The 22,810-nt window shown below is 47.8% G+C and overlaps 3 protein-coding genes and 1 long non-coding RNA gene across 20 annotated transcripts in view; 2 read left to right on the forward strand and 2 right to left on the reverse strand.

Annotated features, from left to right (window-relative positions):
• Positions 1–1,651: 1,651 nt before the first annotated feature.
• LOC118378669 (SRSF protein kinase 1-like) overlaps positions 1,652–22,810 on the reverse strand; it is a 75,836-nt gene continuing 54,677 nt past the window's right edge. For 3 of the 4 annotated variants that reach the window (XM_052526480.1, XM_052526479.1, XM_052526481.1), the window contains 10 exons: positions 22,203–22,309; positions 21,778–21,943; positions 18,722–18,747; positions 17,167–17,371; positions 16,488–16,853; positions 10,565–10,665; positions 9,483–9,590; positions 8,029–8,098; positions 7,528–7,620; positions 1,652–3,543 (listed from right to left, as the gene is read on the reverse strand). In XM_052526480.1, coding sequence (XP_052382440.1) covers positions 3,359–3,543; positions 7,528–7,620; positions 8,029–8,098; positions 9,483–9,590; positions 10,565–10,665; positions 16,488–16,853; positions 17,167–17,371; positions 18,722–18,747; positions 21,778–21,943; positions 22,203–22,309 — 1,427 coding nt within the window. In that variant the 3' untranslated portion in view covers positions 1,652–3,358. The remainder of the gene's footprint in view (positions 3,544–7,527; positions 7,621–8,028; positions 8,099–9,482; positions 9,591–10,564; positions 10,666–16,487; positions 16,854–17,166; positions 17,372–18,721; positions 18,748–21,777; positions 21,944–22,202; positions 22,310–22,810) is intronic. The other variant, XM_052526482.1, reaches the window with a different exon arrangement.
• LOC127932116 (uncharacterized) lies at positions 8,946–9,334 on the forward strand. The gene is made up of 3 exons (XR_008144133.1): positions 8,946–9,002; positions 9,151–9,187; positions 9,262–9,334. It is a non-coding gene; the product is annotated as an uncharacterized LOC127932116 (long non-coding RNA).
• Positions 17,378–18,446, forward strand: LOC127932113 (cilia- and flagella-associated protein 251-like). Its single transcript, XM_052526489.1, has one exon. The coding sequence runs from the start codon at positions 17,538–17,540 to the stop codon at positions 18,372–18,374; it is 837 nt and encodes a 278-aa protein (XP_052382449.1). The 5' UTR covers positions 17,378–17,537; the 3' UTR covers positions 18,375–18,446.
• On the reverse strand, positions 18,756–20,946 carry LOC127932112 (uncharacterized). 14 transcript variants are annotated; one of them, XM_052526483.1, is made up of 3 exons: positions 20,272–20,795; positions 20,155–20,232; positions 18,756–19,838 (listed from the first exon to the last, which is right to left on the reverse strand). In XM_052526483.1, exons 1-3 carry the CDS (start codon positions 20,597–20,599, stop codon positions 19,009–19,011), a joined length of 1,236 nt encoding a protein of 411 aa, XP_052382443.1. In that variant the 5' UTR covers positions 20,600–20,795; the 3' UTR covers positions 18,756–19,008. The 14 variants fall into 14 exon arrangements, 6 of the variants coding, with proteins under 6 accessions (XP_052382443.1, XP_052382447.1, XP_052382444.1 ...); XM_052526487.1 differs by having other exon boundaries at positions 18,756–19,407; positions 19,917–20,232; XR_008144115.1 differs by having other exon boundaries at positions 18,756–19,446; positions 19,917–20,795.

The following is a 22,810-nucleotide window of genomic DNA, read 5'->3' on the forward strand; positions in this document are numbered from 1 at the left end:
TCTATTCTTCTAAATCTCAACAGTAAGTTCCCAAAAATACAAATCGTTTACTTATTTTTGTTGTATTTGACCTTTTTCTCCCCAATTATGATCTTGTCTCATCGCTGCAACTCCCCAACGGGCTCTGGAGAGGTGTAGGTAGAGTCATGCGCCCTCCGAAACATGACCCGCCTGTCCACGCTTCTTAACACCTGCCTGCTTAACCTGGAAGCCAGCTGCACCAATGCGTTGGACGGAGGAAAGAAAGTGCAAACTGACGACCAAAGCCCGGCCCACCACAACGAGTCACTAGAGCGCTATGAGCCAAGTAACCCTCCCCTAACCAGGACGACACAGGGACAATTATGCACCGCCCTATTGGACACCGCCTGGGATCGAACCCGGGTCTGTAGTGATGCCTCAATCACTGCGATGCAGTTCCTTAGACTGCTGTGCCACTTGGGAAGCCGGAACTTATTTTTGCATTTAAATTATTTTATTTTTTTACTCATTGGTACGCAGGCCACCAGCTGCCCATCCCTGATCTAGAGTGAAGTGGATTTAACAAGTGACATCAATAAGGGATCATAGCTGTCACCTGGTCAGTCTTTCATAGAAAGAGCAAGTGTTCCTAATGTTTTGTACACTCAGTGCATGTTCCATTCAGAAGAGAACGAGGCTAGTCTTGCACAGAGGATGTAATAGAGAAATCATATTTTTTATCATAGAAAGAGCAGGTGTTCCTAATGTTTTGTGCACTCGGTTCCATTCAGAAGAGAACGAGGCTAGTCTTGCACAGAGGATGTAATAGAGAAATCATATTTTTTATCATAGAAAGAGCAGGTGTTCCTAATGTTTTGTACACTCAGTTCCATTCAGAAGAGAACGAGGTGTGTCTAGCCCACACAGGATGTAGAGAAATCATATTTTAGCTTTTAACTTTGCCCCCTGCAGTTCTAGTCATTTGGATACTCATCCAAACCACTAATGATTACGTATCTTCCTCAGAGTCTTCAACATGACCAAACTTTAGTCATGTAGTTTCTTCAGTGCAGTAGTTACTGTTGAATGTCCGTGGTGTACTAACAGATACCAGTGTGTAAAATGTTGTGAATACCACTAACTAGTGTGTAATAACCACAAATACCACTCCAATAGTATTGTCTTGCATCAGATCGCATGACAGCCTGCCCTCACTGTCGGTTGAGGAACGAGCGTCGCACACGAGTGAGGCCACCTGTCTGGAAGAGAATGCCCCCATGATGTAACAGTCAGAGAGAACTGTTTCAGAGGCAGCCTGAGGTCATCGACCACAGACATACTACATTAACATGAGTGAAGGCTCAGAAGTGGTGTTGATAGAGTAAAGCCCAGCTAGTTGAGAGGCAATATAAACTCCGATACAAGGACCACTTTACAATAATTCATGTAGACAGATAATAAAAATGTCCCAGACTAATATTTGCCGATCGCGTGTAATCACGTTTCTTCAGTCCTTTTCCTTTCCCCAACCTGGGCTCGAACCATGGACCCTCTGAACAGACAACTTTCACCCACCAAGCATCGGGTACCTCGCACCCCTAAATTAGCAAACATTTGACACATCGGCAAAAGATGTTTTACTGGAATCTAGAAAATATTATACAGCATCCTAACAATTACAAGTCAGCCATTTTTAAAATGTTCATTTTTTATTAAGTACAGAAAAGAGGCTCGATTTAGCAGTAAACAATCAAAGGCAGAGGAGGAAGAGGCGGTCAGGGAAAGAGAGAAGGGAAAGAGGCTTGTAGAAAAAGAGCAACAGGGGAGGGGGGGAGAGCCTTCAAAGCCTTATTCCAGCCTCATTATTATTACAATCCACAATGTAGTTTCTCTTTGATGCAGTTAAAACAGCAGACCACTGCAAGCGGGGCAACATCAGTATGAAAATATGTTTTAAAATGCAGCAAAAAACTAGCAAATGCGTCTCAAGGCATCAGTTGACATCCGAAACGACGCAGACATGCTCCGTCCCAAGTGGCACCCTATTCCCTATATAGTGCACCACTTTTGAACTGGGCCCTTAAGAATCTGGTCAAAAGTAGTGCCCTATGTAGGGAATAGGGTGCCATTTGGGACACAGACAGCATCCTCTCAACGGTGTAAACGTACACCGTTGAAACAGCAGCTGTTCTGTAGAGGGAAAGCAGAGAACCAAGGTCAACGTTTTGAGCACAGATATGTACAACACAGGGGCCCGTTCAAAATGGCACCCTGTTCCTAACTTTATAGGGAACAGGGTGGACATTTTTGGAAGGCAACCACGACCTTCTGAATAGAAAATAAAAATCGGATGTTCTTGAATCAGATACAGTAGTATTCTGTATTCTGATTATATTGTGAAAGTAGGAAATTGTCATGATATTGTATCACACCATCTAGCTAACACCCACATATTTATTTTATTTTTTTCTGAGGCAAACCTTGTGTGGAACGTTAAACACCACAGGAGAACATATGAAACATGGTTATTCAGTAGCATTAGTCATGGTCTGTGGACCCATGCAGGTAACAGAAAGTAGTACATTACATTTGGTTCATGGTACTATCCCCACATTGTGCGAAGTGCTATTACAAAGCTGCTACCCGGAGCGTGACACCGAAGGACAGGGACGATCTTACGGGACCAGACGGTTCCATTCCGTTCAGGAAGTTTCAGTTCATTCACATCGGTTCCCAGTTCAGGAAGATTTCATGGAGAATCCTTAGAATCTATGACAGTCCAAACCTTCTTTATCGTATTCTAGGCAGCTACTCTTCCCCACAAACACAAAATAAAGATCCAAACTAACCTCTTATCAATACTGTACATAAAAAAAAACCATTCTGATGTGGTAGTCTAGTGGTACAGACAGTTGGTGTTCTGGAGATATGATCCATTGGAGGTCTGATCTTAACTCCAATTTGTAAGTCGCTCTGGATAAGAGCGTCTGCTAAATGACTTAAATGTAAATGTAACTCTGACAGGTGTGTATTCAATCAAACAAGACAAAAAACTAAAAAAAAGACAGGATATTCTCAGAACAAAAAAAGTTACCTAGGTGTCATCGTTGGTACAGAGAGAAAAGACATTGATACTCAAGTGATATCCAGTCAGTTCAAACAAGGAACCAAATAACAGACGAACAGATAAGAGTTCTACTGGATTATACCGAGGACACGAGGGTGTTCAGCCGTGTGTGTGTGTGTTGAACCACTAGGTGGAGTTGCAGTCATAGTGAAAGCCCTGGCTCTCCGTTGAGGTGTGTGTTTACGTATGTTTGAATGTGTGTTTATGTACACGTCCGGCTGTATGTACTGCATATGTGCTGCTTGTGGCTGTGGTAGCGCCGGGGATCCTCTAGGGGGCGATCCATGCGTGTCGGAGGCACTCCGCAGCCGTGGCTCTCTTCTCTGGTACCAGGTCTAACATTGGGAGCAGGAAGCTGGAGAAGGTAGCTGCCTCCTCTTTAGACCACTCATACTTCTCTACCAACACCTCCAACAGACCCCACGGCTTCAGCTTGGTGATGTGCCGGAGGTCCCCTACACAGAGAGAGGGAGTTAACTCCACACATACCGCGGAAAGACAGTGTATGTCTTAGACACGTAGACAAGGCTCAACTTTAAATCAAATCAAACTGGATTTGTCACATGCGTCGAATACAACACAGTTAAGAAAATATTTACAAAAATATAGTAAAAATAATCAAATTGAAAAAGAACAAATACTTTAAAGAGCAACATTAAAATAACAATAGCAAGATACAGCGGGGTACCAGTAGTGTCAGTGTGCAGGGGCACTGGTTAGTCGAGATACAGTGGGGTACCAGTAGTGTCAGTGTGCGGGGGCACTGGTTAGTCGAGATACAGCGGGGTACCAGTAGTGTCAGTGTGCAGGGGCACTGGTTAGTCGAGATACAGCGGGGTACCAGTAGTGTCAGTGTGCGGGGGCACTGGTTAGTCGAGATACAGCGGGGTACCAGTAGTGTCAGTGTGCAGGGGCACTGGTTAGTCGAGATACAGCGGGGTACCAGTAGTGTCAGTGTGCGGGGCACTGGTTAGTCGAGATACAGCGGGGTACCAGTAGTGTCAGTGTGCAGGGGCACTGGTTAGTCGAGATACAGCGGGGTACCAGTAGTGTCAGTGTGCGGGGCACTGGTTAGTCGAGATACAGCGGGGTACCAGTAGTGTCAGTGTGCAGGGGCACTGGTTAGTCGAGATACAGTGGGGTACCAGTAGTGTCAGTGTGCGGGGGCACTGGTTAGTCGAGATACAGCGGGGTACCAGTAGTGTCAGTGTGCAGGGGCACTGGTTAGTCGAGATACAGCGGGGTACCAGTAGTGTCAGTGTGCGGGGGCACTGGTTAGTCGAGATACAGTGGGGTACCAGTAGTGTCAGTGTGCGGGGGCACTGGTTAGTCGAGATACAGCGGGGTACCAGTAGTGTCAGTGTGCAGGGGCACTGGTTAGTCGAGATACAGCGGGGTACCAGTAGTGTCAGTGTGCGGGGGCACTGGTTAGTCGAGATACAGCGGGGTACCAGTAGTGTCAGTGTGCGGGGGCACTGGTTAGTCGAGATACAGCGGGGTACCAGTAGTGTCAGTGTGCGGGGGCACTGGTTAGTCGAGATACAGCGGGGTACCAGTAGTGTCAGTGTGCGGGGGCACTGGTTAGTCGAGATACAGCGGGGTACCAGTAGTGTCAGTGTGCAGGGGCACTGGTTAGTCGAGATACAGCGGGGTACCAGTAGTGTCAGTGTGCGGGGGCACTGGTTAGTCGAGATACAGCGGGGTACCAGTAGTGTCAGTGTGCGGGGGCACTGGTTAGTCGAGATACAGCGGGGTACCAGTAGTGTCAGTGTGCGGGGGCACTGGTTAGTCGAGATACAGCGGGGTACCAGTAGTGTCAGTGTGCGGGGGCACTGGTTAGTCGAGATACAGTGGGGTACCAGTAGTGTCAGTGTGCGGGGGCACTGGTTAGTCGAGATACAGCGGGGTACCAGTAGTGTCAGTGTGCAGGGGCACTGGTTAGTCGAGATACAGCGGGGTACCAGTAGTGTCAGTGTGCAGGGGCACTGGTTAGTCGAGATACAGCGGGGTACCAGTAGTGTCAGTGTGCAGGGGCACTGGTTAGTCGAGATACAGCGGGGTACCAGTAGTGTCAGTGTGCGGGGGCACTGGTTAGTCGAGATACAGCGGGGTACCAGTAGTGTCAGTGTGCGGGGGCACTGGTTAGTCGAGATACAGCGGGGTACCAGTAGTGTCAGTGTGCGGGGGCACTGGTTAGTCGAGATACAGCGGGGTACCAGTAGTGTCAGTGTGCAGGGGCACTGGTTAGTCGAGATACAGCGGGGTACCAGTAGTGTCAGTGTGCGGGGGCACTGGTTAGTCGAGATACAGCGGGGTACCAGTAGTGTCAGTGTGCGGGGGCACTGGTTAGTCGAGATACAGCGGGGTACCAGTAGTGTCAGTGTGCAGGGGCACTGGTTAGTCGAGATACAGCGGGGTACCAGTAGTGTCAGTGTGCGGGGGCACTGGTTAGTCGAGATACAGCGGGGTACCAGTAGTGTCAGTGTGCGGGGCACTGGTTAGTCGAGATACAGCGGGGTACCAGTAGTGTCAGTGTGCGGGGGCACTGGTTAGTCGAGATACAGCGGGGTACCAGTAGTGTCAGTGTGCGGGGGCACTGGTTAGTCGAGATACAGCGGGGTACCAGTAGTGTCAGTGTGCGGGGGGCACTGGTTAGTCGAGATACAGCGGGGTACCAGTAGTGTCAGTGTGCAGGGGCACTGGTTAGTCGAGATACAGCGGGGTACCAGTAGTGTCAGTGTGCGGGGGCACTGGTTAGTCGAGATACAGTGGGGTACCAGTAGTGTCAGTGTGCAGGGGCACTGGTTAGTCGAGATACAGCGGGGTACCAGTAGTGTCAGTGTGCAGGGGCACTGGTTAGTCGAGATACAGTGGGGTACCAGTAGTGTCAGTGTGCAGGGGCACTGGTTAGTCGAGATACAGCGGGGTACCAGTAGTGTCAGTGTGCAGGGGCACTGGTTAGTCGAGATACAGCGGGGTACCAGTAGTGTCAGTGTGCAGGGGCACTGGTTAGTCGAGATACAGCGGGGTACCAGTAGTGTCAGTGTGCAGGGGCACTGGTTAGTCGAGATACAGCGGGGTACCAGTAGTGTCAGTGTGCGGGGCACTGGTTAGTCGAGATACAGCGGGGTACCAGTAGTGTCAGTGTGCGGGGGCACTGGTTAGTCGAGATACAGTGGGGTACCAGTAGTGTCAGTGTGCAGGGGCACTGGTTAGTCGAGATACAGCGGGGTACCAGTAGTGTCAGTGTGCAGGGGCACTGGTTAGTCGAGATACAGCGGGGTACCAGTAGTGTCAGTGTGCGGGGGCACTGGTTAGTCGAGATACAGCGGGGTACCAGTAGTGTCAGTGTGCAGGGGCACTGGTTAGTCGAGATACAGCGGGGTACCAGTAGTGTCAGTGTGCGGGGGCACTGGTTAGTCGAGATACAGTGGGGTACCAGTAGTGTCAGTGTGCGGGGGCACTGGTTAGTCGAGATACAGCGGGGTACCAGTAGTGTCAGTGTGCAGGGGCACTGGTTAGTCGAGGTAAAATGTACATGTCGGTAGAGTAAGTAAAGTGACCATAGATAATAAACAGAGGAGCTGCAGCGTAAAAATGGGGGAGGGGGGGGAATTAGTTGTTCAGGAGTCTTATGACTTGGGGGTATAGAAGCTGTTAAAAAGCCTTCTGGACCTAGACTTGGTGCTCCGGTACCGCTTGCCGTTAGGTAGCAGAGAGAACAGTCTATGACTTGGGTAACACCGCCTGGTATAGAGGTCCTGGATGGCAGGAAGCTTGGCACCAGTGATGTACTGGGCCATACGCACTACCCTCTGTAGGGCCTTGCGGTCGGAGGCCAAGCAGTCATAGTAGGCAGTGATGCAACAAGTCAGGATGCTCTCGATGGTGCAGCTGTAGAACCTTTTGAGGATCTGAGGACCCATGTCAAATCTTTTCAGTTTCCTGAGGGGGAATAGGCTTGGTTGTGACCTCTTCATGACCGTCTTGGTGTGTTTGGATCATGATAGTTTGTTGTTGATGTGGACACCAAGGAACTTGAAGCTCTCAACCTGCTCCACTACAGTCCCGTCGATGAGAATGGGGGCGTGCTCGGTCCTCCTTTTCCTGTAGTCCACAATCATCTCCTTTGTCTTGATTAAGGGAGAGGTTGTTGTCCTTGCACCACACAGTCAGGTCTCTGACCTCCTCCCTATAGGCTGTCTCATCGTTGTCGGTGATCAGGCCTACCACTGTTGTGTCATCGGCAAACTTAATGGTGTTGGAGTCGTGCCTGGCCATGCAGTCGTGAGTGAACAGGGAGTAATGTATGGGACTGAGCGAGAAAGTTACCTATGCAAAGACCTTGTATAGGAAAGAGCAAAAAGACAGAAAAACATCACACACACTAACAGACAACACAAACACAGTAAGAAACAGCAGATGTAACGTTTGTTTACCTTTCTTGGTGAAGAATTCCTTGGAGTATTTTCCTGCTAGGATCAGCTTCCTAGGAACTTTACCCAGCAGCTCAATGATCAGCGCGATGTGGTCTACACACAGGATGAAGAGAGGGAGAGGAGGAGTGAATAAGACACAGACATCCAGAATCCTCCTCAGGGAGACAGCAGCAGGATGACATGGGATGCCAGTGTCTAAAGTAGGGCCCTGTGTTCTGTGCAAACATGACATAGTTGGATTTATTTAAAAATCTTTTTTTTTTAAATTTTCAAACGGACCCCTTTTCTTTTTATGTCAGACTGTCTTGCACCTCAGACAATTGCTTTTCGTTTTGGGGTAATTTTCACTTCTTGATTAAGCTTAAAATGCAGGATAAAATCTTGCTGTGTCACATAAATCGCTCAAAACACACGGTCCCTAACTTTGAGGTACAAAATATGACAGACTTTTAAAGGTGCAATCTGTAAGATTTAAATAAGAAGGGGAGGGGTGGAACATGCCTTCATCTCTGGTGTAGTCCTGTCCGGAGTGAGGCTCAAACAGGTAGTCCCCTGTAGCCAGCTCAAAGGCCTGGTTAAAACACACAGTCACAACGGTTCATATAAAACACACTGTATAAACACAGTCAAAATAACTTGTCCTTGTACCATTACTGTCCTGTCCTCTGTGTTTTCCCTCCATAACATCTCACATTCCTTTGTGGTTTTACTGCCTTCTGAATGTCAGCACACTCCTCCTGCCCTTCAAGGACGGCTGATCTCCTGTGTGTGTGTCCTTCAGGGAACGCTCTCCTTTATGCGGCTGTGTATGTAACTAATGAACTAGACCATAGCCAGCCCTTATTGTTGTTTTGAAACGCTCAGTCATACCAGACAGGGTAGACTGATGACTAGCCAGCCGGGCAGCTCAATACAAGCCCATATCAAAGCACTGTCTGCTAGGCGAGTTACACTTACTGAGGCTATACATTTAGTGAGGTGTTTCAAGTTCCTGGGGGACCTCCTTAGGAAACTAACCCATTTATTAAACATGCTTGTATTTGTAAGTTGTAACAGGCATTCCTTTTTTGTGGAGCAGTGAAATGACTTTCATTTCAACTGACAGGAACACAGAAACATTCCACGTTCATTTCAATTGACAGGAACACAGAAACATTCCACGTTCATTTCAACTGACAGGAACACAGAAACATTCCACGTTCATTTCAACTGACAGGAACACAGAAACATTCCACGTTCATTTCAACTGACAGGAACACAGAAACATTCCACGTTCATTTCAACTGACAGGAACACAGAAACATTCCACGTTCATTTCAACTGACAGGAACACAGAAACATTCCACGTTCATTTCAACTGACAGGAACACAGAAACATTCCACGTTCATTTCAACTGACAGGAACACAGAAACATTCCACGTTCATTTCAACTGACAGGAACACAGAAACATTCCACATTCATTTCAACTGACAGGTACACAGAAACATTCCACGTTCATTTCAACTGACAGGAACACAGAAACATTCCACGTTCATTTCAACTGACAGGAACACAGAAACATTCCACATTCATTTCAACTGACAGGAACACAGAAACATTCCACGTTCATTTCAACTGACAGGAACACAGAAACATTCCACATTCATTTCAACTGACAGGTACACAGAAACATTCCACGTTCATTTCAACTGACAGGAACACAGAAACATTCCACATTCATTTCAACAGACAGGAACACAGAAACATTCCACATTCATTTCAACTGACAGGAACACAGAAACATTCCACGTTCATTTCAACTGACAGGAACACAGAAACATTCCACAATCATTTCAACTGACAGGAACACAGAAACATTCCACGTTCATTTCAACTGACAGGAACATAGACAGGCAGGTTTTGGGTTGATATTACATGCAGGAGGAGTGGGTGTGTGTGTGTGTGTTCACCCACCATAGCAGCAGTACTCCAGATATCAGCAGGCGTCCCGTAGCCCGCTCCCATCAACACCTCCAGAGAACGGTACTGGCGAGTTTGTATGTCATCTGTAAAGTGTTTGTGCTGAGGGATGGAGAGAGAGAAAAGGACAGAGAGATTGATTTTTTTTACCTTTATTTAACCAGGCAAGTCAGTTAAGAACAAATTCTTATTTTCAATGACGGCCTAGGAACAGTGGGTTAACTGCCTGTTCAGGGGCAGAACGACAGATTTGTACCTTGTCAGCTCGGGGGTTTGAACTTGAAACCTTCCGGTTACTAGTCCAACGCTCTAACCACTAGGTTACCCTGCCGCCCCGATAAAGGGTTCACTGATCTGAAATGACTGGCGTTAGTAAAACTGTTGCTAATTCAGTCATTAGTTTCATCATCTGATCGTCTGGAGTCGATGAGAAGTGAAACTTCCTGATTAATAAATTAAAACCTCCTAAGGATGAAAACCTTTTTTCTTTTCAATTTTGGCCTGAAAACAACATACCCAAATCTAAGTGCCTGTAGCTCAGGACCTGAAGCAAGGATATGCTGATTCATGATACCACTTGAAAGGAAACACTTTGAAGTTTGTGGAAATGTGAAACTAATGTAGGTAGGAAGCATTGAAGGGTGCATTTAAATGTTTCTAAACAGTCTGGTCTAGGGTGGTCCAGTGGCCCAGGGTGGTCCAGTGGCCCAGGGTGGTCCAGTGGCCCAGGGTGGTCCAGTGGCCTAGGGTGGTCCAGTGGCCTAGGGTGGTCCAGTGGTCTAGGGTGGTCCAGTGGCCTAGGGTGGTCCAGTGGCCTAGGGTGGTCCAGTGGCCTAGGGTGGTCCAGGGGCCTAGGGTGGTCCAGGGGCCTAGGGTGGTCCAGTGGTCTAGGGTAGTCCAGTGGTCTAGGGTAGTCCAGTGGTCCAGGGTAGTCCAGTGGCCTAGGGTGGTCCAGTGGCCTAGGGTGGTCCAGTGGTCTAAGCCACTGCCTCCAGAACATACACCACTGCAGAATGGGTGCCAAGTCGACCCACCACTATTTCAACACCATCTTTCAGAATGTCTGATGTACTCACCACCCAGCAGGCGTTCCCCAGGTCAGCGATTTTGATCTGGATCTTGTCTGCATTGAGAGGTTCCAGAGGGTTGACCAACAGACTACCTGCTGCTACTTTATCTAGAGACGAGAGAGATGGACAAAGAGAGAGGAACACAATGCATTAGCCAAGAGAACATACCTACATGACCAAAAGTAAGTGGACAGCTGCTCGTCAAACATCTCATAACAAAATCATGGGCATTAATATGGAGTTGTTCCCCCCTTTGCTGCTATAACAGCCTCCACTCTTCTGGGAAGGTTTTCCACTAGATGTTAGAACATTGCTGCTATAACAGCCTCCACTCTTCTGGGAAGGTTTTCCACTAGATGTTAGAACATTGCTGCTATAACAGCCTCCACTCTTCTGGGAAGGCTTTCCACTAGATGTTGGAACATTGCTGCTATAACAGCCTCCACTCTTCTGGGAAGGCTTTCCACTAGATGTTGGAACATTGCTGCTACAACAGCCTCCACTCTTCTGGGGAGGCTTTCCACTAGATGTTAGAACATTGCTGCTATAACAGCCTCCACTCATCTGGGAAGGCTTTCTACTAGATGTTGGAATATTGCTGCAGGGACTTTCTTCCATTCAGCCACAAGAGCATTAGTGAGGTCGGGCCCTGATGTTGGGTGATTAGGCCTGGCGTGCAGTCGGTGTCCCAATTCATCCCAAAGGTGTTCGATGGGGTTGAGGTCAGGGCTCTGTGCAAGCCAGTGAAGTTCCTCCACACCAATCTTGACAAAACATTTCTCCACGGACCTCGCTTTGTGCACGAGGCGGCAGGTAGCCTAGTGGTTAGAGCGTTGGACTAGTAACCGAAAGGTTGCAAGATCGAATCCCCGACATGGTAAAAATCTGCCCTTCTTTCCCTGAACAGGCAGTTAACCCACTGTTCCTATGCAGTCATTGAATTGTTTTTATTTGTTCTTATCTGACTTGCCTAGTCAAATAAAAGGTCAAATAAAAAAAATGAATTGTCATTCTGAAACAGGAAAGGGCCTTTCCCAAACTAGCCACAAAGTTGGAAGCACAGTCATCTAGAATGTCAATATTTCCCTTCACTGGAACTAAAGGACCTAGCCCGAACCATGAAAACCAGCCCCAGACCATTACTCCTCCTCCACCTAACTTTACAGTTGGTACTTTGCATTGGGGCAGTTAGCGTTCTCCTGGCAACACAGATTAGTCCGTAGGACTTCCAGATGGTGAAGCGTGATTTATCACTCCTGAGAACGCGTTTCCATGAAGCTCCCAACGAACAGTTATTGTGCTGACGTTGCTTCCAGAGGCGGTTTGGAACTCGCTAGTGAATGTTGCAAAAGAGTACAGACAATTTTGACTCGCTTCAGCACTCGGTGGTTCTGTTCTGTGACAGACCACTTCTCAGTTCCTATGCTTCCTGGCTGATGTTTTGGTCACTTTTGAATGCTGGCGGTGCTTTCACTCTAGTGGTAGCATGAGACGGAGTCTACAACCCACACAAGTGGCTCAGGTAGTGCAGCTCATCCAGGATGGCACATTAATGCAAGCTGTGGCAAGAAGGTTTGCTGTGTCTGTCAGCGTAGTGTCCAGAGCATGGAGGCGCTACCAGGAGACAGGCCAGTACATCAGTAGACGTGGAGGAGGCCGTAGGAGGGCAACAACCCAGCAGCAGGACCGCTACCTCCAACTTTGTGCAAGGAGGAGCACTGCCAGAGCCCCGCAAAATGACCTCCAGCAGGCCACAAATGTGCATGTGTCTGCTCAAACGGTCAGAAACAGACTCCATGAGGATGGTATGAGGGCCCGACGTCCACAGGTGGGGGTTGTGCTTACAGCCCAACACCGTGCAGGACGTTTGGCATTTGCCAGAGAACACCAAGATTGGCAAATTCGCCACTGGCACCCTGTGCTCTTCACAGATGAAAGCAGGTTCACTCTGAGCACGTGACAGACGTGACTGTCTGGAGACGCCGTGGAGAACGTTCTGCTGCCTGCAACATCCTCCATCATGACCGGTTTGGCGGTGGGTTAGGGTTAGGGTCAGTCATGGTGTGGGGTGGCATTTCTTTCCTCCATGTGCTCGCCAGAGGTAGCCTGACTGCCATTAAGTACCGAGATGAGATCCTCAGACCCCTTGTGAGACCATATGCTGGTGCGGTTGGCCCTGGGTTCCTCCTAATGCAAGACAATGCTAGACCTCATGCGGCTGGAGTGTGTCAGCAGTTCCTGCAAGAGGAAGGCATTGATGCTATGGACTGGCCCGCCCGTTCCCCAGACCTGAATCCAACTGAGCACATCTGGGACATCATGTCTCGCTCCATCCACCAACAGACTGCACCACAGACTGTCCAGGAGTTGGCGGATGCTTTAGTCCAGGTCTGGGAGGAGATCCCTCAGGAGACCATCCGCCACCTCATCAGGAGCATGCCCAGGCGTTGTAGGGAGGTCATTCAGGCATGTGGAGGCCACACACACTAGTGAGCCTCATTTTGACTTGTTTTAAGGACATTACATCAAAGTTGGATCAGCCTGTAGTGTGGTTTTCCACTTTAATTTTGAGTGTGACTCCAAATCCAGACCTCCATGGGTTGATAAATTTGATTTCCATTGATAATTTTTGTGTGATTTTGTTGTCAGCACATTCAACTATGTAAAGAAAAAAGTACTTAAGAATATTTCATTCATTCAGACCTAGGACATGTTATTTTAGTGTTCCCTTTATTTTTTTGAGCAGTACATACATACATACATACATACATACATACATACATACATACATACATACATACATACATACATACATACATACATACATACATACATACATATATATACACATACATACATACATATATATATACACATACATACATACACATACATACATATATATATACACATACATATGTATGTATGTATGTATGTATGTATGTATGTATGTATGTATGTATGTGTATATATATATGTATAGTTTATTGTGCTGTCAACAAAAAGTCCCTGTGAAGAGAGGAAAGAGAGGAGGAAAACGAAGAGGAGATTGAAAGAGTACCGAAGAGGTGATATTAGAAGCACTTAGGAGGTTAGTGGGGAGACTAATATACCACCTCGCCTACAGATAACACTACAGATACCACTACGCCCACAGACAACACTACAGATACCACTGCGTCCACAGACAACACTACAGATACCACTACGCCCACAGACAACACTACAGATACCACTACGCCCACAGACAACACTACAGATACCACTGTGCCCACAGACAACACTACAGATACCACCTCGCCTACAGATAACACTACAGATACCACTACGCCCACAGACAACACTACAGATACCACTGCGTCCACAGACAACACTACAGATACCACTACGCCCACAGACAACACTACAGATACCACTACGCCCACAGACAACACTACAGATACCACTACGCCCACAGACAACACTACAGATACCACTGCGCCCACAGACAACACTACAGATACCACTGCGCCCACAGACAACACTACAGATACCACTGCGCCCACAGATAACACTACAGATACCACTGCGCCCACAGACAACACTACAGATACCACTGCGCCCACAGACAACACTACAGATACCACTACGCCCACAGACAACACTACAGATACCACTGCGTCCACAGACAACACTACAGATACCACTGCGCCCACAGACAACACTACAGATACCACTACGCCCACAGACAACACTACAGATACCACTGCGCCCACAGACAACACTACAGATACCACTACGCCCACAGACAACTACAGATACCACTACGCCCACAGACAACAATACAGATACCACTGCGCCCACAGACAACACTACAGATACCACTGCGCCCACAGACAACACTACAGATACCACTGCGCCCACAGACAACGCTACAGATACCACCGCGCCCACAGATACCGCCGCGCCTACAGACAACACTACAGATACCACTGCGCCCACAGACAACACTACAGATACCACTGCGCCCACAGACAACGCTACAGATACCACCGCGCCCACAGATACCGCCGCGCCTACAGACAACAATACAGATACCACTACGCCCACAGACAACACTACAGATACCACTGCGTCCACAGACAACACTACAGATACCGCCGCACCTACAGACAACACTACAGATACCACTGCGCCCACAGACAACACTACAGATACCACTGCGCCCACAGACAACACTACAGATACCACCGCGCCCACAGATACCGCCGCGCCTACAGACAACACTACAGATACCACCGCGCCTACAGACAACACTACAGATACCACCGCGCCTACAGACAACACTACAGATACCACTACAGACAACACTAGACAACACTACAGATACCACTACAGACAACACTAGACAACACTACAGATACCACCACGCCTACAGACAACACTACAGATACCACTACAGACAACACTAGACAACACTACAGATACCACCGCGCCTACAGACAACACTACAGATACCACTGCGCCCACAGACAACACTACAGATACCACTGCGCCCACAGACAACACTACAGATACCACTGCGCTCACAGACAACACTACAGATACCACTACAGACAACACTAGACAACACTACAGATACCACCGCGCCTACAGACAACACTACAGATACCACCGCGCCTACAGACAACACTACAGATACCACTACAGACAACACTAGACAACACTACAGATACCACTACAAGATACCACTACAGATTAGAGGTCGACCGATTAATCGGAATGGCCGATTAATTACTGCCGATTTCAAGTTTTCATTACAATCGAAAATCTGTATTTTTGGGCGCCAATTTCCGGTTATTTAAAAGAAAATATATATATATTTTACACCTTTTATTTAACTAGGCAAGTCAGTTAAGAGCACAATCTTATTTTCAATGACTGCCTAGAAACAGTGGGTTAACTGCCTTGTTCAGGGGCAGAACAACAGATTTTCACCTTGTCAGCTCAGCACAGTTAACTAGTCCAACGCTCTAACCATTGCACTCCACGAGTAGCCTGCCTGTTACGCGAATGCAGTAGAAGCCAGGGTAAATTGTTAGCTAGCATTAAACTTATCTTATAAAAAACAATCAATCATAATCACTAGTTATAACTACTAATCCAGTTTAGCAGGCAATATTAACCAGGTGAAATTGTGTCATTTCTCTTGCGTTCATTGCACGCAGAGTCAGGGTATATGCAACAGTTTGGGCTGCCTGGCTCTTTGCGAACTAATTTGCCAGAATTTTACATAATTATGACAGAACATTGAACGTTGTGCAATGTAACAAGAATATTTAGACTTCTGGATGCCACCCGTTAGATAAAATACCGAACGGTTCTGTATTTCACTGAAAGAATAAACGTTTTGTTTTCAAAATTATAGTTTCCGGATTCTATCATATTAATGACCAAAGGCTCGTATTTCTGTGTGTTATTATGTTATAATTAAGTCTGATTTGATAGAGCAGTCTGACTCAGCAGCAGCAGGCCCGTAATCATTCATTCAAACAGCACTTTGTTGCGTTTTGCCAGCAGCTCTTTGCAAGCACAGCGCTGTTTATGACTTCAAGCCTATCAGCCTAATGGCTGGTGTAACCAATGTGAAATGGCTAGCTAGTTAACCACGCCTACAGATACCACCACAGATACCACCACAGATACCACCACAGATACCACCACAGATACCACCACAGATATCGCTGCACCATCAGCTGGAGTGTATTCAGTGAGGTGAAACATTCAGAATGTTGCAGAAAGACACGTAAGGAGTAGATCTGACGATCATTTAATCTACATGTTAGAGAGACGTGTGATCTACATGACACCTCTGTTCCATCTGAATGTTCTGGAACGCTGCGGCTTCCTGATGAAGTACCCAGCACAGTGCCACTTCTCCACCACTAACCGTTCCTCTCCTCCTCCTCTTCATCCTCTATTCCAGGCATCACCTCAGTCTCCATCTCTAGTCGTTTACACTCCACCTCGCTCTCCTTCCCCTGCTCTCTCCCTTGTTTACCATCTGTACCGGGATCGTGTGGGTCACCGGGACCTTTGCCGTTGTACTCTGGGTAAGTTGCATTGACCGGCAGGTCCCGACCCTCCGTGCTGGCGTTGAGTTTGTTGGCTTTCTGTTGGTCCTCTTCGTCTTTCTCCTCTTCTTCCTCAGTCCTCTGTACCTCCTGGCTTGCAGTGTCTTCCTCTGCGTGGCCGTTGCAGGTCACCTCCATCCTGCTCTCCTCCTCCTCCTGCTTCTCTTCCGGTTTATCTGGACCTGGGTCAATGCAACAGATCAGTCAGTCAGTCACACGAATAGCAATCGATACACTGCAGTGATCGCCAAACGGAAGAAAACGGCCTGAAACAGGGAAGGGACTACGTCAACTTATGCAAGAACTGGCAGAAATGTTTTGCTGTAGCGTGTCCTAATGTACACGCTCCAGGTCACCAACTCTGGTCCCATGATTTATGGTTAAAATAAACATATCCTTTCAGTTCCTTTAAAAAGGGAAACAGAATCTAATAGAGGTCCGCAGCATCGTTCTGATCTAGATTAAAGGTGAAGCACAGTCCCCGGGTGGGTTTACCTGCTGTGAAATCATTAGCCGTGTCCTGTAGCGTGTCAGACGAGGGCGGGGGGGTGTCTGCGGTGGTCTCTTCCTCCCCCTCCTCCTCTTCCTCTCCTCCTTCCGGCGCTCCCTCCATCTCCTGAATCCTCTTCTCTAACATCTCTGCCTGCTTCTTCTGTTTCTTCTTCATCTTCTTCTTCTTGTTCTTAGACATCTTCACCGTCTGAGGGGCGAGGAGAGAAACGACGAGAGGGGCAAGGACGAGAAGAGGAGGGCGATGAGAGGAGAGAGACGAGAGGAGAGGGGCAAGGATGAGAGGAGAGAGATGACGAGAGGGGCAAGGATGAGAGGAGAAGGACGAGGAGAGAAACGAGAGGAGAGGGGCAAGGATGAGAGAGAGACGACGAGAGGGGCAAGGACGAGAGGAGAGAGACGACGAGAGGGGCAAGGAAGAGAGGAGAGAGACGACGAGAGGAGAGAGACGACGAGAGAAGCAAGGACGAGAGGAGAGAGACGACGAGAGGGGCAAGGACGAGAGGAGAGAGACGACGAGAGGGGCAAGGACGAGAGGAGAGAGACGACGAGAGGGGCAAGGACGAGAGGAGAGAGACGACGAGAGGGGCAAGGACGAGAGGAGAGAGACGACGAGAGGAGAGAGACGACGCGAGGGGCAAGGACGAGAGGAGAGACAACGAGAGGAGAGGGGCAGGGACGAGAGGAGAGGGGCAGGGACGAGAGGAGAGAGACGACGGGAGGAGAGGGACGATGAGGAGAAGAGGGACGACGAGGAGAAGAGGGGCGAGGAGAGGGATGACGAGGAGAAGAGGGACGAGGAGAAGAGGGACGAGGAGAAGAGGGACGAGGAGAGGGATGACGAGGAGAAGAGGGACGAGGAGAAGAGGGACGAGGAGAGGGATGACGAGGAGAAGAGGGACGAGGAGAGGGATGACGAGGAGAAGAGGGACGAGGAGAAGAGGGACGAGGAGAGGGACGACGAGGAGGAGAGGGATGACGAGGAGGAGAGGGATGACGAGGAGGAGAGGGATGACGAGGAGGAGAGGGATGACGAGGAGGAGAGGGATGACGAGGAGGAGAGGGATGACGAGGAGGAGAGGGATGACGAGGAGGAGAGGGATGACGAGGAGGAGAGGGATGACGAGGAGGAGAGGGATGACGAGGAGGAGAGGGATGACGAGGAGGAGAGGGATGACGAGGAGGAGGGATGACGAGGAGAGGGATGACGAGGAGAGGGATGACGAGGAGAGGGATGACGAGGAGAGGGATGACGAGGAGAGGGACGAGGAGAGGGATGACGAGGAGGATATGGATAAGGAGAGAATTAATAAGGGAGAGAGGGATGAGATGAGGAGGGGGCAAGGAGAGGGAGATTAAAATAAAAAAAATGGGAAGAGAAGGTGTAAGGTCTACTGTACCATTTGTAAAAACCATTGCCCAGTGTGAACAGAACCACCCACTCCAACACATTATCTGGTAGATACAGTTGGTAGCAGCCACCACACACACACACAAAATAACATGCTTTCAGAAATAACACAAAGACTGATAGACTCACTGGTTTGGGTGCTGGAGCTGTGCTCACTGTGAAGAGAGAGAACATTCTAGTCGGTGTTAAATCCTCAGCAAAATAACAACTAAACCAGCAGCAAAGGTGATATGTCAAATCTGCCTCAGTAATTAGCATGCAGTTTCAGTCGTACAGTGTGCATTTACTTTGTGTGTGTGCACATGTGCTCTGATTCTCACACAGCTGTTCTGATACCCTTTCCAGTGTCGTGGACCAGCGGGACTCTCACACCATCTCCGCCTGAGACGGCTATTTCTGCACCAAAACCCAGTGACTCACAGAACACCTATTTTTTTATAGCCTTCGTGATTTTGCATAATGGCCTGTTCTCTCGTGTCTTCTCCTTTCTGTTGAATAATGGCCTGTTCTCTCATGTCTTCTCCTGTCTGTTGAATAATGGCCTGTTCTCTCGTGTCTTCTCCTGTCTGTTGAATAATGGCCTGTTCTCTCGTGTCTTCTCCTTTCTGTTGAATAATGGCCTGTTCTCTCGTGTCTTCTCCTGTCTGTTGAATAATGGCCTGTTCTCTCGTGTCTTCTCCTTTCTGTTGAATAATGGCCTGTTCTCTCGTGTCTTCTCCTGTCTGTTGAATAATGGCCTGTTCTCTCGTGTCTTCTCCTGTCTGTTGAATAATGGCCTGTTCTCTCGTGTCTTCTCCTGTCTGTTGAATAATGGCCTGTTCTCTCATGTCTTCTCCTGTCTGTTGAATAATGGCCTGTTCTCTCGTGTCTTCTCCTGTCTGTTGAGTAATGGCCTGTTCTCTCATGTCTTCTCCTTTCTGTTGAATAATGGCCTGTTCTCGCGTTTCTTCTCCTGTCTGTTGAATAATGGCCTGTTCTCTCGTGTCTTCTCCTCTGTCTGTTGAATAATGGCCTGTTCTCTCATGTCTTCTCCTGTCTGTTGAATAATGGCCTGTTCTCTCGTGTCTTCTCCTGTCTGTTGAATAATGGCCTGTTCTCTCGTGTCTTCTCCTGTCTGTTGAATAATGGCCTGTTCTCTCGTGTCTTCTCCTGTCTGTTGAATAATGGCCTGTTCTCTCGTGTCTTCTCCTGTCTGTTGAATAATGGCCTGTTCTCTCATGTCTTCTCCTGTCTGTTGAATAATGGCCTGTTCTCTCATGTCTTCTCCTGTCTGTTGAATAATGGCCTGTTCTCTCATGTCTTCTCCTTTCTGTTGAATAATGACCTGTTCTCTCGTGTCTTCTCCTCTGTCTGTTGAATAATGGCCTGTTCTCTCATGTCTTCTCCTGTCTGTTGAATAATGGCCTGTTCTCTCATGTCTTCTCCTTTCTGTTGAATAATGGCCTGTTCTCTCGTGTCTTCTCCTCTGTCTGTTGAATAATGGCCTGTTCTCTCATGTCTTCTCCTGTCTGTTGAATAATGGCCTGTTCTCTCGTGTCTTCTCCTTTCTGTTGAATAATGGCCTGTTCTCTCGTGTCTTCTCCTGTCTGTTGAATAATAGCCTGTTCTCTCGTGTCTTCTCCTGTCTGTTGAATAATGGCCTGTTCTCTCATGTCTTCTCCTGTCTGTTGAATAATGGCCTGTTCTCTCATGTCTTCTCCTGTCTGTTGAATAATGGCCTGTTCTCTCGTTTCTTCTCCTGTCTGTTGAATAATGGCCTGTTCTCTCGTGTCTTCTCCTTTCTGTTGAATAATGGCCTGTTTTCTCGTGTCTTCTCCTCTGTCTGTTGAATAATGGCCTGTTCTCTCGTGTCTTCTCCTGTCTGTTGAATAATGGCCTGTTCTCTCGTGTCTTCTCCTTTCTGTTGAATAATGGCCTGTTTTCTCGTGTCTTCTCCTCTGTCTGTTGAATAATGGCCTGTTCTCTCATGTCTTCTCCTGTCTGTTGAATAATGGCCTGTTCTCTCATGTCTTCTCCTGTCTGTTGAATAATGGCCTGTTTTCTCGTGTCTTCTCCTCTGTCTGTTGAATAATGGCCTGTTCTCTCGTGTCTTCTCCTGTCTGTTGAATAATGGCCTGTTCTCTCGTGTCTTCTCCTGTCTGTTGAATAATGGCCTGTTTTCTCGTGTCTTCTCCTCTGTCTGTTGAATAATGGCCTGTTCTCTCGTGTCTTCTCCTCTGTCTGTTGAATAATGGCCTGTTCTCTCGTGTCTTCTCCTGTCTGTTGAATAATGGCCTGTTTTCTCGTGTCTTCTCCTCTGTCTGTTGAATAATGGCCTGTTCTCTCGTGTCTTCTCCTTTCTGTTGAATAATGGCCTGTTCTCTCGTGTCTTCTCCTCTGTCTGTTGAATAATGGCCTGTTCTCTCATGTCTTCTCCTGTCTGTTGAATAATGGCCTGTTCTCTCGTGTCTTCTCCTTTCTGTTGAATAATGGCCTGTTCTCTCGTGTCTTCTCCTGTCTGTTGAATAATGGCCTGTTCTCTCGTGTCTTCCACTGTCTGAGGCTGTTAGAGTTATAACTACAGCAGCTCTCCCTCTCAATGTCACCCCTACCATTCATTACAGATGGATCAGCATCAGACAGCTAGATAAAAGGGTTGTTTCATCACTTCAACACCACACCGGAACAAAGCCCAGTCTCATCTCAATCCATATCTACCATCAACTACTTTTATCACCAATCTAAACGCTAGGCTCAGTCTTTAGATATCAAGTCTCTCAGTAAATCGTCAGATGATTTGCCTCTGATACTTGTGTGTCTGAATTTCCCTACAAAACTCTTGATGTACCAGCAAAACAGGAATCGAGACAATGAATGCATAACCTCAATGTTTTTTCCTATTTGTTCTGATCATTCTCCTCGACTGAAACGCTGAATGTCTGGCATGGCTTGGCAGGGCTCACTCTTTTTGTTCAGAACATTGGGACAAAGCACCATACAAAAAAATATATGATCCTTTGAAGAGCTTAGAATTAAGAGCTTTGAGTGAAAAGCACTAATTAATACAATCTCATTATTCACCAGCATGCCACGCCCTGACGGTGATGGTATTATGTCCATGTTTATACAGCTTTCCAACACTGCACCGTGTTCATTCAAAATGGTGGATGTGAGGGGTCAGTTACCAGCAGTGTGTGTGTGTGTACCTGCGGAACCGGAGGGGGGTGGAGCTCCAGTCCTCTGCCATTCTGTTGCCTCGGCAGCCATCTTCTTGATGTAGGGCTCGTTGACCGTCAACAGGATGTTCTCTGGCTTGATGTCTGTATGGATGATCTTACACTTGGAGTGAAGGTAGTCCAGGCCCTGGAGAACCTACAGGAGGGCAGAGGATCGGTAAGACCACGGCTGTATCGGAGGGTTTCAACATTGAGGGACCATTCCCCAAATTCCAGTTGGAGGACTCCTGGAACCATGGAAACGTTTGGTAAAATTTCTGGAATTTTAAACCTGCTTTCAATAATAATTACTAACAGTTTCAGCGTTAACATTCTGTAGAGTCAAATGTTTGTTTTTGCAATCAAGACCTGGAACGCACCCAATGTTGTGTGAGAAATAAGTTGTGTTGTTTTACCTGTCCTATGATGCTCTTGACGCAGGGCAGAGGAAGGCCCTGGTAGTTAGACTTGATGATCCACTTCAGCAGGTGATGACCCAGAACCTCAAACACCATACAGACATCTGACAGGAGAGGTCAAGGACCTAGGACTAGTACAGGACAGCATGGGAGAGGTGGGAAGCCTTACTCAAAACACACACCCCCTTGTCATTCGCCCGTATGCATTTGGCTTACACCTACGCAATATAAAATGTGAACACCTAAAAGGTTCTGCGAAGAACCAAGATGGAAGTGGGCACACCAACCCAGAACTCATTACCAACTCTTCCAAGAAGCTAGGCATGCTGGGACGGAGTCTGGGCGTGTTGCCTGGACACCCAGCTGTGATCAGGATGTAACGGTCTCTAGCTAGGGGGGATAGAGAAACTGTCAGTACAATTGTGCTTCTGTGTGTGTTCTCTAGCAGGAATGTGTTGTGTTGCCAAACGTCCAGCCAATGCTGGCCAAACGTCCAGACAATGCTGGCCAAACGTCCAGACAATGCTGGCCAAACGTCAGCAAGGCAGGGACACATCTGTAAACCACCAATAGTTAGTGGCAGGACTTGGGCAATGAATCTTTTA

This window comes from Oncorhynchus keta, chromosome 10 (genome assembly GCF_023373465.1).
Source record: "Oncorhynchus keta strain PuntledgeMale-10-30-2019 chromosome 10, Oket_V2, whole genome shotgun sequence".
Taxonomy (NCBI): domain Eukaryota; kingdom Metazoa; phylum Chordata; class Actinopteri; order Salmoniformes; family Salmonidae; genus Oncorhynchus; species Oncorhynchus keta.